The 15,261-nt window shown below is 34.5% G+C and overlaps 1 protein-coding gene across 2 annotated transcripts in view; it reads right to left on the bottom strand.

The window, feature by feature from the left end:
* Positions 1–11,717: 11,717 nt before the first annotated feature.
* LOC127865806 (85/88 kDa calcium-independent phospholipase A2-like) overlaps positions 11,718–15,261 on the bottom strand; it is a 29,534-nt gene continuing 25,990 nt past the window's right edge. For both annotated transcript variants that reach the window (XM_052405822.1, XM_052405823.1), the window contains 2 exons: positions 14,984–15,151; positions 11,718–14,106 (listed from right to left, as the gene is read on the bottom strand). In XM_052405822.1, the coding sequence (XP_052261782.1) occupies positions 13,804–14,106; positions 14,984–15,151 (471 nt within the window). In that variant the 3' untranslated portion in view covers positions 11,718–13,803. The remainder of the gene's footprint in view (positions 14,107–14,983; positions 15,152–15,261) is intronic.

Raw genomic sequence — 15,261 nt, 5'->3', positions numbered from 1 at the left:
TTCGTTTCTCCAATAGACGACAATGACGAACTACCAATGCAAATGGTTATGATTGTGTTAAAACAACAAATACGATAGGCTTATATATTGACGCAATCATACTGAAAGGTGGGTCCAAGAAGTTACCCCATATCCATTTCATGCAATTATATTTGCAGACGTTGAATGCTAAAGAAGCACAATATACTTTCAAATCAATCATGATGTATTTCTACGCAAATTCGTACTAGCCGTGATGTGGTTGTCAATTCTTAAATAGATGCAAGTACTTTTAAACACGTCATCATGTGCTATTTTTTTATTTTGTGTATGTTTTAATCTTCAGCACGTGAAGTCAAGCGTCTAAGAATGGTTTCTCTTGGTTGCGGAAATTCGCACTACGCCCATGCATACAGTGGCAACTCTGGAGTGAAATACTTTTTCATCCAATTAAAAGGTGCAGATTGGACGCTGACCCAAAAAGGTAAATTACGACCTCCTGAATCAGGTATGTTTTAGAATCAGTGCACGTCATTAAAGGGCCAATCACACCGTGCTGCGTTGCCACGGCGCTTGCACTTCATTTTTTACATCGTGTGATCGTTGCGAAAAAAGTCAAAAAAATTATTCCATCGGTATAATTGATGCTCGCAAAGCATCATTATGACATCTTCTTGCGTTTTTAAAGTGTCATATTAGCGTCCTACGACGTTCTTGTGGCACACAAGATGTTCTTGAAACGCGTTACGCTACACGCTCAAAGCGCGTGTTCCACACTCAAATGGCCCTATCGAAATTTAAAACGTTTTAATTATCTTCATATTTAATTAAGCACAATACAAATGCTGTGCTAGTTTGAAAATGGCGCGTCACTTTCGTGACATGAAAGCAAGGCAAGACAAGAAGGTTCTCCAAATGCGTCATCTATTTCATGTCTACCGCGATCGGAGAATAACCCTTTTTATTGTTAACTGTTGTTATTTAAACATGTCTTCAAAGATACATTATTTCCAGCTTCGTTGAAAAAGATAAATGATGACCAGTTTGAAGAACCAACTTATGTTTAAACAGAAAGAAGTATTCCTCAACGATTGACGCCCTTCCACAAACGTTAAAGAAGACTTCTGGGGTAGAGCAAAAACGCCTGCTTAGAGGCATAGAAAAACAAGATAAACATTTCTTGTCTTTTCAGACCAACGTTATGGCGATACAAGAACACATAGAAAACTTAAAATGCTGTTTATGCCAAACGGTGACTTCGAGCCTTCAACCGTCATTATTGCGAAAGTTTCGCATGGATGGCATCAACGTACTTTATAGCTACCAGAAGAGGCTTGAAGAACTTATTCGACCTGTCTCCCAGCTGAAGTTGTATCCAGCACATCCTCCTCCATAAAGGACACATCAGTAGAGCCAAGTTATCAGCCTTTAAAAGCATAGCCTTTGATGCAATATAACAGCAATCATCGCAACAGTTGCCTTCTTCTGTCTTATAGAGCGTGTTTTAGTTGGTGTAACAGAATGACTTCTTGACTCAGAGGCAAATGAAAAAACTAAATCCGATGCCTACATGTAACAATAAAAATATAATGTCTTAGTTGTCCGCCAAAGGCACAACCAGCGGCATTTCGCAAGCAAGTAGAAAAAACTTCTTCTTTGTTAAGCTAATCTTGAGAAAGTCACCATCGGTAGGACATCTCTCGACAGTACAGAGCAATCGCTGTGTCGTAATATCAGAAAATCGTTGTTTAAAGCGAGATAATACGATTTTGTTAAATATTTATAAATTTATATAAAATGTGTAAACAATCTTATTATACATATATTTCAATATAAATAAAAATAAACGTTAAGAAGAACATGTGTCGAAAAATGCGAAATAAGCCAGATATTTAATTCTGAAATCGAAAATGTATGTACAGTCGAATTCGCAAGCATGTATATCATGCATGTACGATGTGAATCTACATTTAGTTAAACGGTTCATTTTAAGTTCCTGCAACGATATATATTCTTACGAAACATGAACACTAACTCTGATCCTAATAAAAAGACGAATGCTTCGGTTATTGTAGGATAATATGTACGAAATATCTTCGTCACAATCGGCTCGGGCGCTAATTTGCCTTTGCTGCAATTTATGAAATTCATCTTCGATGTATAATTTTTCTTGCCTATTTTGTGTTTTTGTAACATATTTTTATCAATATATTACAATTTAACACATATATAAAAAGCGTATTATCTCGCTTTAAGATTATTATTTACGTTCTATTTATGTTTGAATAAACTGCGGGATGTAATAAGACTGTCTAAATACTATTCATCCAATTACATATTTTTTACATTTAAAGTTCCACACTCGAAGTGTGCATAATATAATATAATTTATATAGATGTTGATATTGTAATATTTATATAGTTTTCATTAAAATATTTTTTTCTGAAGTTGCAGTCGTTCTAAAAAGAATAAACCATCATTATTTTAAATCCTCAAATTTATCTTCTTAGTTGAAGTTCTTTGGGAACACCCGATGTATCTTGGCGTGTAGCGCTTGTTGCCCACTTTGTTATCAATATCATGCATATTTGCCTTTATTCGCTTGTGAAAGCTGGTGCTTATCGTGGATAATCTGGCGTGTTCTCTTGGCCCAAGGGCCTTAAAGGTGCAGCATAGTACCTCATGTTCATGAATGTGTGTAGAATGACGCGTCATTACATGATGATAGCTACAGTCTTTTGGTCTTTTTGCATCATCGTAGGAAGGATATCATCGAGAATTCCGAATGCGTGTTCAACGATTCGTCGACCCCTTGAAGATCAACAATTGAAAATACCCTTCTCAGTTGTCACCTTGCGTAGTGAATACGGCTTCATAAAGAGTGTACGAAGACCAAATATGCATCATTACCTATGACAGAGTAGGGCATCGCTGTTTCAATAGCATGTGAAAGTGGGTCTCCATCAGGAAAGCTGTATAGTCCGCATCTACGAGAACCATCAGCAATATAGAAAGCAATCAATTGAAATAATAATAAGACAGTCACATTTTCGAATGTGGAATGTCGGACGTGTTATTCCATTATTACAATACAGCGCACCGTCTGCATTCGACGCGTTAAAACTCGGTACCACTTCTTTGGCAATAGCTTGCCATCCTGCAGTAGACACTAGATTCACATATGTTTTATGTTAGTCAATGATCGTGTTTCACATATAAGACAGTGTATGGTGATGTTTTCTTAAGACAAGCTTCCAACTTGCGTATCTGTCAAGAGGTGCCAGGTGGGGAATTAAGTTAATATATATGTCTGCTGTTCGGTGTCTCTTGCCCATTTAAACACTAAGTTGTTCTTTTTTTGTTTTATTTAAACTCCCTGATTGTGCGATTACTTTTCTTTCATGGCAATATGTTGGTATTGAACTGTTCAAGCTTTCTTAAGAATAATTAATGTTATCGTGAGAATGATCGACAATGTGATAAGCCATTAAGTTAGCTCACGAATAATTGTTTGATGGGCATGTCTTGTAAACGATACTCTTCAACTTAACTGTGCATGGCTTGCATATAGAAAAAGTTGTTAAACGTTTTAGCAACAAAGTAACTCAAGAAAAATCATATTTACAATAAAAAGACTGGCTTGATAGTGTTATCTCGTTTTTATTGCTGTTAAATCTTTTGTTCCAATGTCTATGTCAATGTCTCTACACAATGTGACGGAATTAAGCAATTTAATATGCCATTGAATGCAGTTGTTAGATGGAATAGCAAATCACATATATTGCCATTGTCGGTGATTCTGTCGACCAAATAATTTTGTTCCCGCACGACATCAGAACGCTTTTACTTACAATCATTGAAATTGGTAGTTTGCGTATATGGGTGGAAATTCGGTAGAGCGTCCGGACGTAGGTGGCCGTGGATGCCAGAACGTCCCTCATGCTGTTCTTTCTGATTAGGGCAAAATTTCGAACCGCCAGCTCTACAGTCGCAGGGGAAGAACAGGTACGGATGTTTGGGCCACCAAAGAAAGGAGCGTCAGTCTCTATGTATAGTCTGCCAGGCGGTATCGTCCAGAACATGTCTGAGCACTTACAACGGATAATCAGGACATGACGTTAAAAAGGTATCGCAAAACCATACGCAATCAACTCAACTGCCTCTGTCATTCCGCATATGGCATGGAGCAATCGAGACCCAGCTCACCAAACCTTGCCCCATCTGGCCTATCAAGTAACCTGGAGAACTCGTCAATCACAGAAACAATCATTAGTCGGTCTTTTTAATGTATACCCATCTAAGATTGAGCAAGCCTCCACGCAGAGATATGACAGGCTCCGAGAATTAAATCCCAGACGCCAGTACACACGAAGTGATGATGCACGATTAAACTAGTTTTTTTTTTTAAATATTTTAACATTTAAACTAGAACCCGATTACTAACGCCATCTTATGCAAAACTTGCGTATGCTTACATATTCGGTAATAGTATATAATTCACCATTTACGGGCGCCCGATACTTTTTCGAGTACCTTATATATATATTGACAGAACAATCAACAGGACTTAACTTTCAAAATACACTATATAGACTTGAGTCGTTCAGAAAAAATAACATGCCCCCCCCTAACCCACCCCGGGAGAAGCATAGACCCTTAAAGCCTATGAATTGTAACGCTTACCTTTTGCATTCAAACATGGTTGTTATACGAAACTGATTCAGAAATGATGATATTGTAATGCACCTATATCCTAAAATGGCACCATGTTAGTGTTCATGTGTCGTATGAATAGATATTGTTGCGGGAAATTAAAATGGAATTAATTGTGTCACAAATAAATAACCAACGCGCTGTAGGCACTGAAGGCCTGGGGCTAAATTTAGTGTGACGTAAAATGCATTTAGGATGTATTGTCCGAATTTCTCCCTTTGTCCGAATTTATACGAATTGACCCTATCGGTCGAGAGCAGAAGCTCAGAGACTGTAAGAAAAGACAATATTTGTGTATATACTACAGTGTACATAGACGGTGGAGAACAACACGATACTGGTTGTGGGAACGATAACCTTTTGTTCAACTCTACAGATCTGGTAGATATGCGTCTACATAGGCGGTGAAGATATACAACAACAACATGGTCGCAAAAAACTGTTATTGTTGGCGTCAAATAAATCAAGTTCAAAGGCATAACATAGTTTTCTTTAACATAATTAACAGATCAGAAAACACGCATACTTCCTTTGTAATGTGTATACAAAAGAAAATCCACTTACCCTGATAAAGAACGGTGTACAGATTGTGTAATTTGCCTCGCTAGAACTTTTCGCGCTCGATTTGCGCAGTGAAATACCACATCCGGTTACTTCGTCTATTTCCGAGAATTATCGTGAATATTTTTTTTCATTTTCTTTTTTATGTAATGATTTGTTAACGCAAAATAAAACAAGAGCACCACCTTGCGGGTGCAGACCCTCATCTATTTATCTTTATAAAGGTGGAGGGACCTATCTCAATACTTCAATCACAAAGGAGGGAGGGGTGGGCGGGGAGGCCGGGGTGTATAGTGAGGGAGTGTGGTCATTTATTACAATATCTTCCAAAAATAAGAAAAAAAATGCAATAGTTGAACGGTATTTCAAATATAAAATAAATAAAAATAAATATTTGTGTTTTTTAACCATGATGATCTTTAAAAAAAATGACAAAAAAACTTTATTTTTTTTTGGGGGGGGGGGGGGTTCTGGGGTGGGGCGTGGGGATGGTTTGGGTGAAGTCTATTGTGGTATGTCAGGTAAGAGTTGTTTTGTCAAAGTATCAATCAAATCTGATCATAAATAAAGAAGTTCTGGCAATTGTAGCAAAATTTAATAATCTGACCTTGAGAGTCAAGATCATTCAGGGACCTATACAAACACAGGGACCTATACAAACACAGGGATAAGCAACCTCGCGATATCCCGTTACAGCACGCAAAATAACCCGAGATTTGATAATCTCGATCGATTGGTCCCTGTGTAGCAGCGATAATAAACCGGTGCGCGAGATTTGATCATCTCGATTGATTGGTCCCTGTGTAGCGATAATGAGGCTACACGATATCGATTGCGAGGGATTTCGCTTATTGAGCGGGTTACGTTTTTTCGGATTCAAATAATATTATGTTAAATAAACAAGTACCTATTCGTTCAATTGTTGCGTTGTTGATCTCAAAATCAATCATTATTTAGTCTAATTATTACGCAGTATGTCGAACGGGGACCCAATTATCGGACTCTTTGATGAATATTAATTGCCGGTTGTTTCGCCAGGGTTAAATTGCCGTTATTTATCGCACGTATGTGCATGTACAAAAGACCGGTCTTTTAATAGAATTAAAATGTTACCATGTTTTGTTTTAAATAGCAACATAATCAAGACATGTTAAGTGCAAACAACTCAAACTGTATAACTGTTCTTTTAACCTCCGACGCAGTAAAGTTTCGCATATTCGTTCAATTTTGCCTTGTTTGTCTTGTAAATAAATAATTAGTTATATTAACACGCAGTATGATACACGGAACCCAATTACCGGATGCGTTGACGAGTAACAATACCATTTTTTTTCACAGGGTTTCAATTGCCATTGTATATCGCACATATGTGCATGTAGCAAAGACCGGTCTTTTAATTAATTAAAAATGTTACTCTGCTGTGTGAAAAATATCAACATTATTAACGCCTGCCAATTGCTTACAATTTAAAATGTATAATTGTTCTTTATCATCCGAGACAATGAAGGTTCGCATGCCATTACATTATTCTGTTGGACTCCTTTTGAACATGATATCCATAGTAGTACTGAAAGTCTTTTCGTGATTTCGTGTTCAAGTATTGAACAAAAATCAGCAGAATTTGAAGGCAAGGCAATTCATAAAAGTCGTTTATGTTTTATTTCTCAGTATAAATCAGTTAATCACTGAAACATACACATTAGTTCATGCATGATAGGTAATCTTGGTATTATTTAAGTTTAAGAGTATGTGTAACAATACATTCATGTTACTAAGTGTAATGAGCATTCAGTTAAAGAAAATATTTTAAAAACTCAATAGCATGTAAAAAAATCACATGTTTGTAAAAGATTTTGCACAAGTTACCATTTGCAAGGTGAAATAGAACAACAAAAATTTGATAATAATACTAACAATTTTCTATTTATTATTTCAACAACAAAAGATTGAGATTCCTCCTGACATGGTTATGCAGAAGATTTATTCGAAGCCTACAGCAATACAAAAAGCTTACTAAAATTAAATACCAAATTATCTTGTTTAAACAAGTTTGAAAATTTTATATTTATGATGAGTTTTGGGAACACATTTTTGATTAACATGATCAAAGATCTAACAGTCACTTTTGAGTTAAGCAGAGATATTCACTGCTGGAATGTGTTCATTTATGAAAAAATGCAAATGTTTAATTTAATCAATTGAATATTTAAAACTAATTCATACTGAATTTTCTTTTGTCTTCGGCAAGTCTGAAGGTTTGTGAAGTTTGTTGTCGCCACTGCTTTATATAGTAGACATGAATATAGTAACATCATCTTAGTGCTGGGATGGTCAAGGTACGTCTCAGGAAAAGAAAGGAATCCAATTTCCGTGTTGAATCAGACAGTATCCGTATCCTTGGCATAGCTGTGAACACACATGTATGTCAGCACTATTTAAAGTCCACAATGTTTTTCAACCATTCAAAGTTTTTAATGTGGAAATGACCTGGGTTTGTACGCCCAAGTTGCGCTGGCGTCATGACATTTTTCTTTGCGGGGTCAAACTTTCCGTCTAAAGAGCAAGAGACCCTCTTTTGCTTCTTTTCAGCACACTGAAAATATAAAACAATATGAATTTAAACCAACAAGATTAATAACGGGCTAGTATTGACTGAGCCTTTCCAAAAATGCTGCGACATATGTTGATTAAATTAATAGTGGTTATAAAATTTAAAAAATGACTAAAATTGTATTGTTTTTGAGCTTATACAAAATTATGATTTTTCAAATAATGCAAATGAAATTTGCACCACAAAATATATTGAAATGCAACGTTTGTAAAGATACCATCATGATTATTATAGGGCTAGTATTGACCGAGCCTTTCTTAAAATGCTGCGACATATTTGATTAAATTGATAGTGATTACAAAATAAAAAATTGACTAAATTTGTATAATCTTTGAGCTAATACAAAATTATGATTTTGCAAATAATGCAAATTAAATTTGCACCACACAATGCATTGAAATGTAACGTTTGTAAGGATACAAACATGATAACTATAGGGCTAGTATTGACTGAGCCTTTAGAAAAGAGCCACAACATATGTTAATCAAACTGAAATTGTAAAAAAATAAAAAAATGACTAAAATTATATTGCTTTTGTGCTCATTCAAAATCATGAATTTGCAAATAATACAAATAAAATTATCATCACACAATCCGTTGAAATGTAATGTTTGTAAAGATACCCATAAGATTAATATAGGGCTAGTATTGACTGAGCCTTTCGAAAAGAGCCACGACATATGTTGATCAAACTGATAGTGATTACAAAATAAAAAAATGACTAAAATTGTATAATCTTTGAACTAATACAAAATTATGCCTTTGCAAATAATGCAAATTAAATTTGCACCACACAATGCATTGAAATGCAACGTTTGTAAAGATACCAACATGATATATATAGGGCTAGTATTGACTGAGCCTTTCAAAAAGAGCCACGACATATGTTGATGAAACTGATAGTGGTAGAAAAATAAAAAAATGACTCAAATTGTAATGCTTTTGTGCTCATTCAAAATCATGAATTTGCAAATAATACAAATAAAATTAGCATCACACAATGTGTTGAAATGTAATGTTTGTAAAGATACCCATAAGATTAATATAGGGCTAGTATTGACTGAGCCTTTCGAAAAGAGCCACGACATATGTTGATCAAACTGATAGTGATTAAAAAATAAAAAAATGACTAAAATTGTATAATCTTTGAGCTAATACAAAATTATACCTTTGCAAATAATGCAAATTAAATTTGCACCACACAATGCATTGAAATGTAACATTTGTAAAGATACCAACATGATATATATATATAGGGCTAGTATTGACTGAGCCTTTCAAAAAGAGCCACGGCATATGTTGATGAAACTGAAAGTGGTAAAATAAAAAAAAATGATTAAAATTGTATTGCCTTTGTGCTCATTCAAAATCATGAATTTGCTAATAATACAAATAAAATAAGCATCACACAATGCGTTGAAATGTAACGTTTGTAAGAATACCAACATGAATAAAGTATAGAGCTTTATTTGACCAAGCCTTTTGAAAAAAGCCACGACACACGTTTCTCGGATTATGGAAGTGTAAACAATGATACGCATGATTTGGTGAAAATACCTACCGTTGTTTTATAAGTAAATACGAAGCAGTGTCGAAAACAAATGAAACAATAAGATGTATCAAACTCAACAAACCTTTGCAATGAATACTTCTGTGCTGGCAACACTTGGTTAATTTGTACTCTTATTCTTTCTCGATTGCTTTGTCACGGTCTCGCTTTGTCAAAATGGCGGCTGTGAAAATTTGCCTCGAAGCGCGAAGTCTCGTTGGGTCGCAAGTCTCGTTTCACTTTTGCGTAACAACGCGTTAGTTTGTTCTTCGGTTCAGTGAGTGTCTCATCCTCATTCAAAGGTTAAGGTAAAATTTAACTTGCCAGGTACAGTGCCCTCATGATAGCATGCAAGTATTTGAAGTTTGAAAACAATAACCTTGATACTTTAGAGGTAAAGTGGATCTTAAATCACAAAATTTAACCATATATTCAAAGTTACTAAGTAAAAAAAGGGCCATAATTCCGTCAAAATGACAACCAGAGTTATGCAACTTGTCCTGTACTGTCCCCTTATGAAAGTTTGCGAGTGTTCCAAGTATGAAAGCAATATCTATGATACTTTAGGAGTAAAGTGGACTAAAACGCAAAACTTAACCAAATTTTCATTTTTTTAAGTATAAAAAGGGCACATAATTCTGTCAAAATGCCAGTCAGAGTTACATAACTTTGCCTGCACAGTCCCCTTATGATAGTTTGTAAGTGTTGCAAGTATGAAAGCAATAGCTTTGATACTTAAGGAATAAAATGGACCTAAACACAAAACTTAACCAAATTTTCAATTTTCTAAGTATATAAAGGGCACATAATTCTGTCAAAATGCAAGCCAGAGTTATCTAACTTTGCCTGCCCAGTCCCCTTATGATAGTATGTAAGTATACCCAGTTTGAATGCAATAGCCCTGATACTTTATGAGAAAAGTGGACACAAAACTTAACCGGACCCAGACGCCAAGGTGATGACAATAGCTCTTTTTTTTTCAAAAAATAGATGAGCAAATAACAAAATTTTAAAATATGTTTATAAATACCACATATAATGTCTTCAAAAAATGTCTCAGAATTTTTGTATTCTTACTGTCTCCTTAGACACTTGTATCTTTTCGGCCTATACCGTCAAGTGAGGAACTTATTCTCGCATGAATATGTAAACAATAAAAACTATGTCGTAGCCAATGCTTAGCAATTTTGCTTCAATATTTTTTTACACTTTTTATGAGTCATGTTGTATAGTGAGTGATATACGCGGGTTATTGACATCTGCGAAGAACTACTTATATTGCGCATGAATTAAGAGGTAAATTGGAGTTTTGGGAATTTGGTTTTTGGCAGTCAGCCAAATCGGACAGGCTCAGTATTGGTATCATTACTATGGCCTTGGGGCTTTATCTACAAAAATTTATGTAATCATACCACATCTAGCGTTGAAATTGTGGCTATTGCTTTAAGGAACATGGATTGTTTAGGTGTTAACTTTATTTTACGAAATACTTTACGAAATTTTCGTTGATTTTGAGCGTTATAGAGGCTTTTAATTAAGCGGTTGTATGTTAAAATAGACGCCAAGCCCTATTTGTTTGATAGACTAACATTATTTCAGTTGTATGAAGTCGGTCAGTCACACTTCTACTGGGAAAGCGCAGCGGATCTGAACAGTATATCATAACTTATTGCAAACACATGAACCAACAACGGAAAAATGTCCTACTTGAATCGGTGGATGGGTATAATGACTCAAGAAATGATTGCTTGACCCAGCAATACACAATTTACGACAGGGCTGAAATTCTAGCTACCGATCCTCCGATTGACAGCCAATCACTTTACCATCAGGGCCTATATAAATAACAAGATTTGTATATAAGAAATGTATGGCCCTGACTTGCAGCCAAGTCGTCAATGTGTGCATGAATTTGACATTGGACCTCTTGTTTACGAAATCATTTTGGGTCTTCTGTTCCCCAGACTAACCACTTAAATCTTGATGAGTCCTCTTTGTTTCCATTTAGGTATTCTTCATATCAATTTAATTGGTCCAATGTCAATAGTGAGCGGAAACAAAATTTCATGTTACAAGACCTGTGACCTTGACATTTGACATGTAGACCTTAGAAGGTACATATAGAACCAATTAAAGATTATCATGTGTCAAACTTTCTATAGATATCTTGCAGAGACCAATGTCATGTTACAGGTCTGTTACCTTTCACATGTATAGACGAACTATCAGACTGACAGACAAGAGTAAGTAGTACAACTCACTTATTTCAACAGGGCATTAATATAATACACTAAAGAAATTCGTGATTGCAAGAAAGTATATTTACATTTTTTATACAGTAAGTAATTGCAATGAATACATTATGGTCTCATAAACAATGTATTTTTATACATTTATTAATTCTATGCATGATTAATCAAGATAATTCAATCTTAACTTTTTAATTGATCAGTTAAACTAGGTAATTTAATTGATAAGCAACTATAAGCTGAAGTTAAATCAGCAATTAACACCATGAAATAAACAAAACAAACATAACACATTATCACAGCTTAACTTACTCCAACGATAATTAACTATATAATATATACACAGAGACCACAATAAGACAAGAAGACACATAAATAACTAATCTCTCTCACAGAATGTCAATATATATTAACTTACATGAAAACAGTACTTGTAATATTCAAAATAAATATGTTTAACAGTGTGGTTTAACATAAAAAACAATCCATCCAGAGCCTTCTTAGTTGCTTAACTTCTTGCCATAAAGTCCCATGGTAAAGTTTATTGTTGAGGCCGCTTAATCAATTCATTACAAAATAAAACTCCATAACTGGAATGTCATATTTCAATGAGAGTGTGTATGAATCCATACAAGAGACCAAAATACATACAAAAAATATCACAGAATTAATGAGGACACATATACAACAGTTTAAAACACATAAATAATATATGTGTCCATGTTTCAGAATGAAGATTTTTAGTTCTCTACTTCACTCAAACACTGAACAACCAACATACGAAACCATAAAAACATGCATAATATATTATTTGTAAATGCGAAAATATCATTCAATATAATTGTGCATAAGCATGTATTAAGCATCATTTAAAGCAAATACTTCCCAAATGCATATAACAATTATTTTATATAGAAAGTTTGCAATTTACAAAAGTAAAAAAACCCTGCTAGGTTAAATACAAATAATATATAAATATAAAACAGGATTAAGAACCCTTTAGTGCAAATACAAATTGAATAAGAAATCAGTAATTTTAGAAACTGAAAAAAGAGCATAAAACAACAATTTGATAATATTTATATTCTGGATTATTTCTCATCTTAAACTATCAATAACTATTATTAAAAATTGTTCAATACATTTTATATCTACCATATTATGGTTGCAGACGTTTGCTTCTTATTGGCAAGTTACCAGTTTTTGTGACTCACAAATTAACCCTTTCAGTGCGGGAACCGAATTTTGAAGGCCTTTTCAATCAGTTTGGATCCAGATGAGACGCCACAGAACGTGGCGTCTCATCAGGATCCAAACTGTTTGCTATTCTGATAGTATTCTTTGAAAAAAATCGAAGAAAATGCTAATTTTAGAAATTCAGCAGAAGACATTTTAGCAGACGACAAATTTCCCAGCATGCAAAGGGTTAAAGTGGCCTTACAATTGTTGTGCTTACTCATTTATTATATGCTCCTTTAATTATGATCATTTTGTGTGCTCAGAATGACATACAATCTAACAATTTCATCACACGCTCAATCATTTAAATTCATAAAAACAATTGTTTGCGAATTCAATCCTGCAGAAACTGTTCTATTTGAATAAATGCATTCATAGTTTAAACATTTTTTTGAACATAATATTGTGTTTTAACATGCAAATTGTATATTCCACAGTGGTCACTGAAACTGGTTTTATTAACAATTTATCATCAACTTAGAAATATGAAACACTAATGCAAACACACAATCTACCTTAGTAATTCTATTTGCCAATAGAATTTTTTTTTTACATATGTTTGAACAATTATGTGCATAAGTTTACATGTTATGGACAATTTTGTGTATCATCTGCAACTATCATAAAATGGTTCCTAAATGATATAAATAGGCATTTCCCTACAAACTAAAAAAAAATCAGGCAAATGTAAATGTTCCCTATTTCAAATATCAAAACACATATAAATTGGCACAGTTTCATCACATACAATTCTTATTAAAACAAAATAATATTTGGCAGCACAATAGATAAGAACACTGACTTTATTTGGCAGCACAATAGATAACAACACTGACTTCACTACAATCCTCAAATAAACTTCCTTAAATTACTTTTTGCATTCCTTTTACTGTCTTCATCTTTAAGACTTTGCTGCATGCAGGGTCATATCCTGGAACTCAGACGTCCCACTCTGCTGGCTTGACCCTTCAACCCTTATTTGACCTTGAGCCCCTTTTAACAGCTGAGCCACCTGGTCAATACGATGCTTGTTGGCAACAATGTAGCACTGCGTGTCCCACATCATGTTGATGATTGCCTGATTGTCCACGCAGTCCAGACCAATATCCTCAGTGAGCTGGGGACTGAACCGGAAGAACGGGACGTTGAGCATACTGCACCAGGCTCGAGCTCTATCCACGGGTCGACCCTCAGAAACTGTCGCCTGTGGAAGAAATATCATTCTGAAGGTTAAGTGTGAAAATATGTGATAAAGGGATGCTAAGAGAAATGCTGGGGAATAAATATTATGATATCATAAAGACTTGGTCATAGAGACTGTATAAAGTTAATACAATTAGGGTTTATTTGGTTAATGAAAAAACACATGGTACATGAGAATTCACCCATGGCTTATGAGATTGCATTCATGGCTAATGAGAATGCACCCATGGCTTATGATAACGCACATAGCTAATAAGAATGCACATATGGCTTATGAGAATACATATGGTTAACAAGCAAATTCCTTGAATTGATATCCTGTGCTAAATAAATTGTGTTTATGGATGGGTGCAAAATCCTTGATATATAAAGTAATTATTCTAAGTTTTTGGACACTCAAGTTTTCGGAATACCCCTTTTTAAGCCGAAAAAATTATTTTTAGTGATTATATTTTCAGACATACACGTAAACAAAAAGATTTGGTCACTTATGGTACATAACTGACAAATGAAGGTTCACTTAATGAAAGAACATAGAATCTACTTGATAACTGAAAAAAAAACAAATCAATGAATGTATATACCTGGTGAATGAAAGAACTTACCTGCTAAATGAAGAAACTGACAATGACATTTAGAGATTATACTAGTACAAAAAACAAACAAAAAAAACCCGATAAATAATAGAAAATCCCTGTTTAAAGAAATAGTTTACATGTTCAAGATCAAAGCAAATCTTTCCAATTAAAAACATAATTGGTCAATGGAAGAACAAACATGGTGAACTAAAGATTATGCCTGATCAATTAAAGAACATTTCTAGTCGATTAAAAAAGCCTGGTCAATAAAAGAACATATAAGTCAATTAAAGAATATACCTGGTCAATTAGAAGAGACAGCAGTGCAGTGGTTCCTTTGTACACTTTGTGAACTTCAAGAATGCCGCTGGGTTTGAACACATCAATGTGGTTGTGCTTTATTAATGGTACACGACCTGTGCCAAGGGAGACAACTACACCCAGGGGTCTTACAGAATCAGCTTCATTCTGGATAGAGTGGAAACACCAGAAGGTAAATGGAAAGAATTATCGGTTGTTGTTTTTTCGATGTGAAATTTGTCTATTGTTTATATCACTATTTTACAAGTTCTAACAAA

Source organism: Dreissena polymorpha, chromosome 2 (assembly GCF_020536995.1).
Source record: "Dreissena polymorpha isolate Duluth1 chromosome 2, UMN_Dpol_1.0, whole genome shotgun sequence".
NCBI classification, from domain to species: domain Eukaryota; kingdom Metazoa; phylum Mollusca; class Bivalvia; order Myida; family Dreissenidae; genus Dreissena; species Dreissena polymorpha.
The sequence above is the reverse complement of the archived record's forward strand: the minus strand, read 5'-3'. Positions and strand labels throughout refer to the sequence as shown.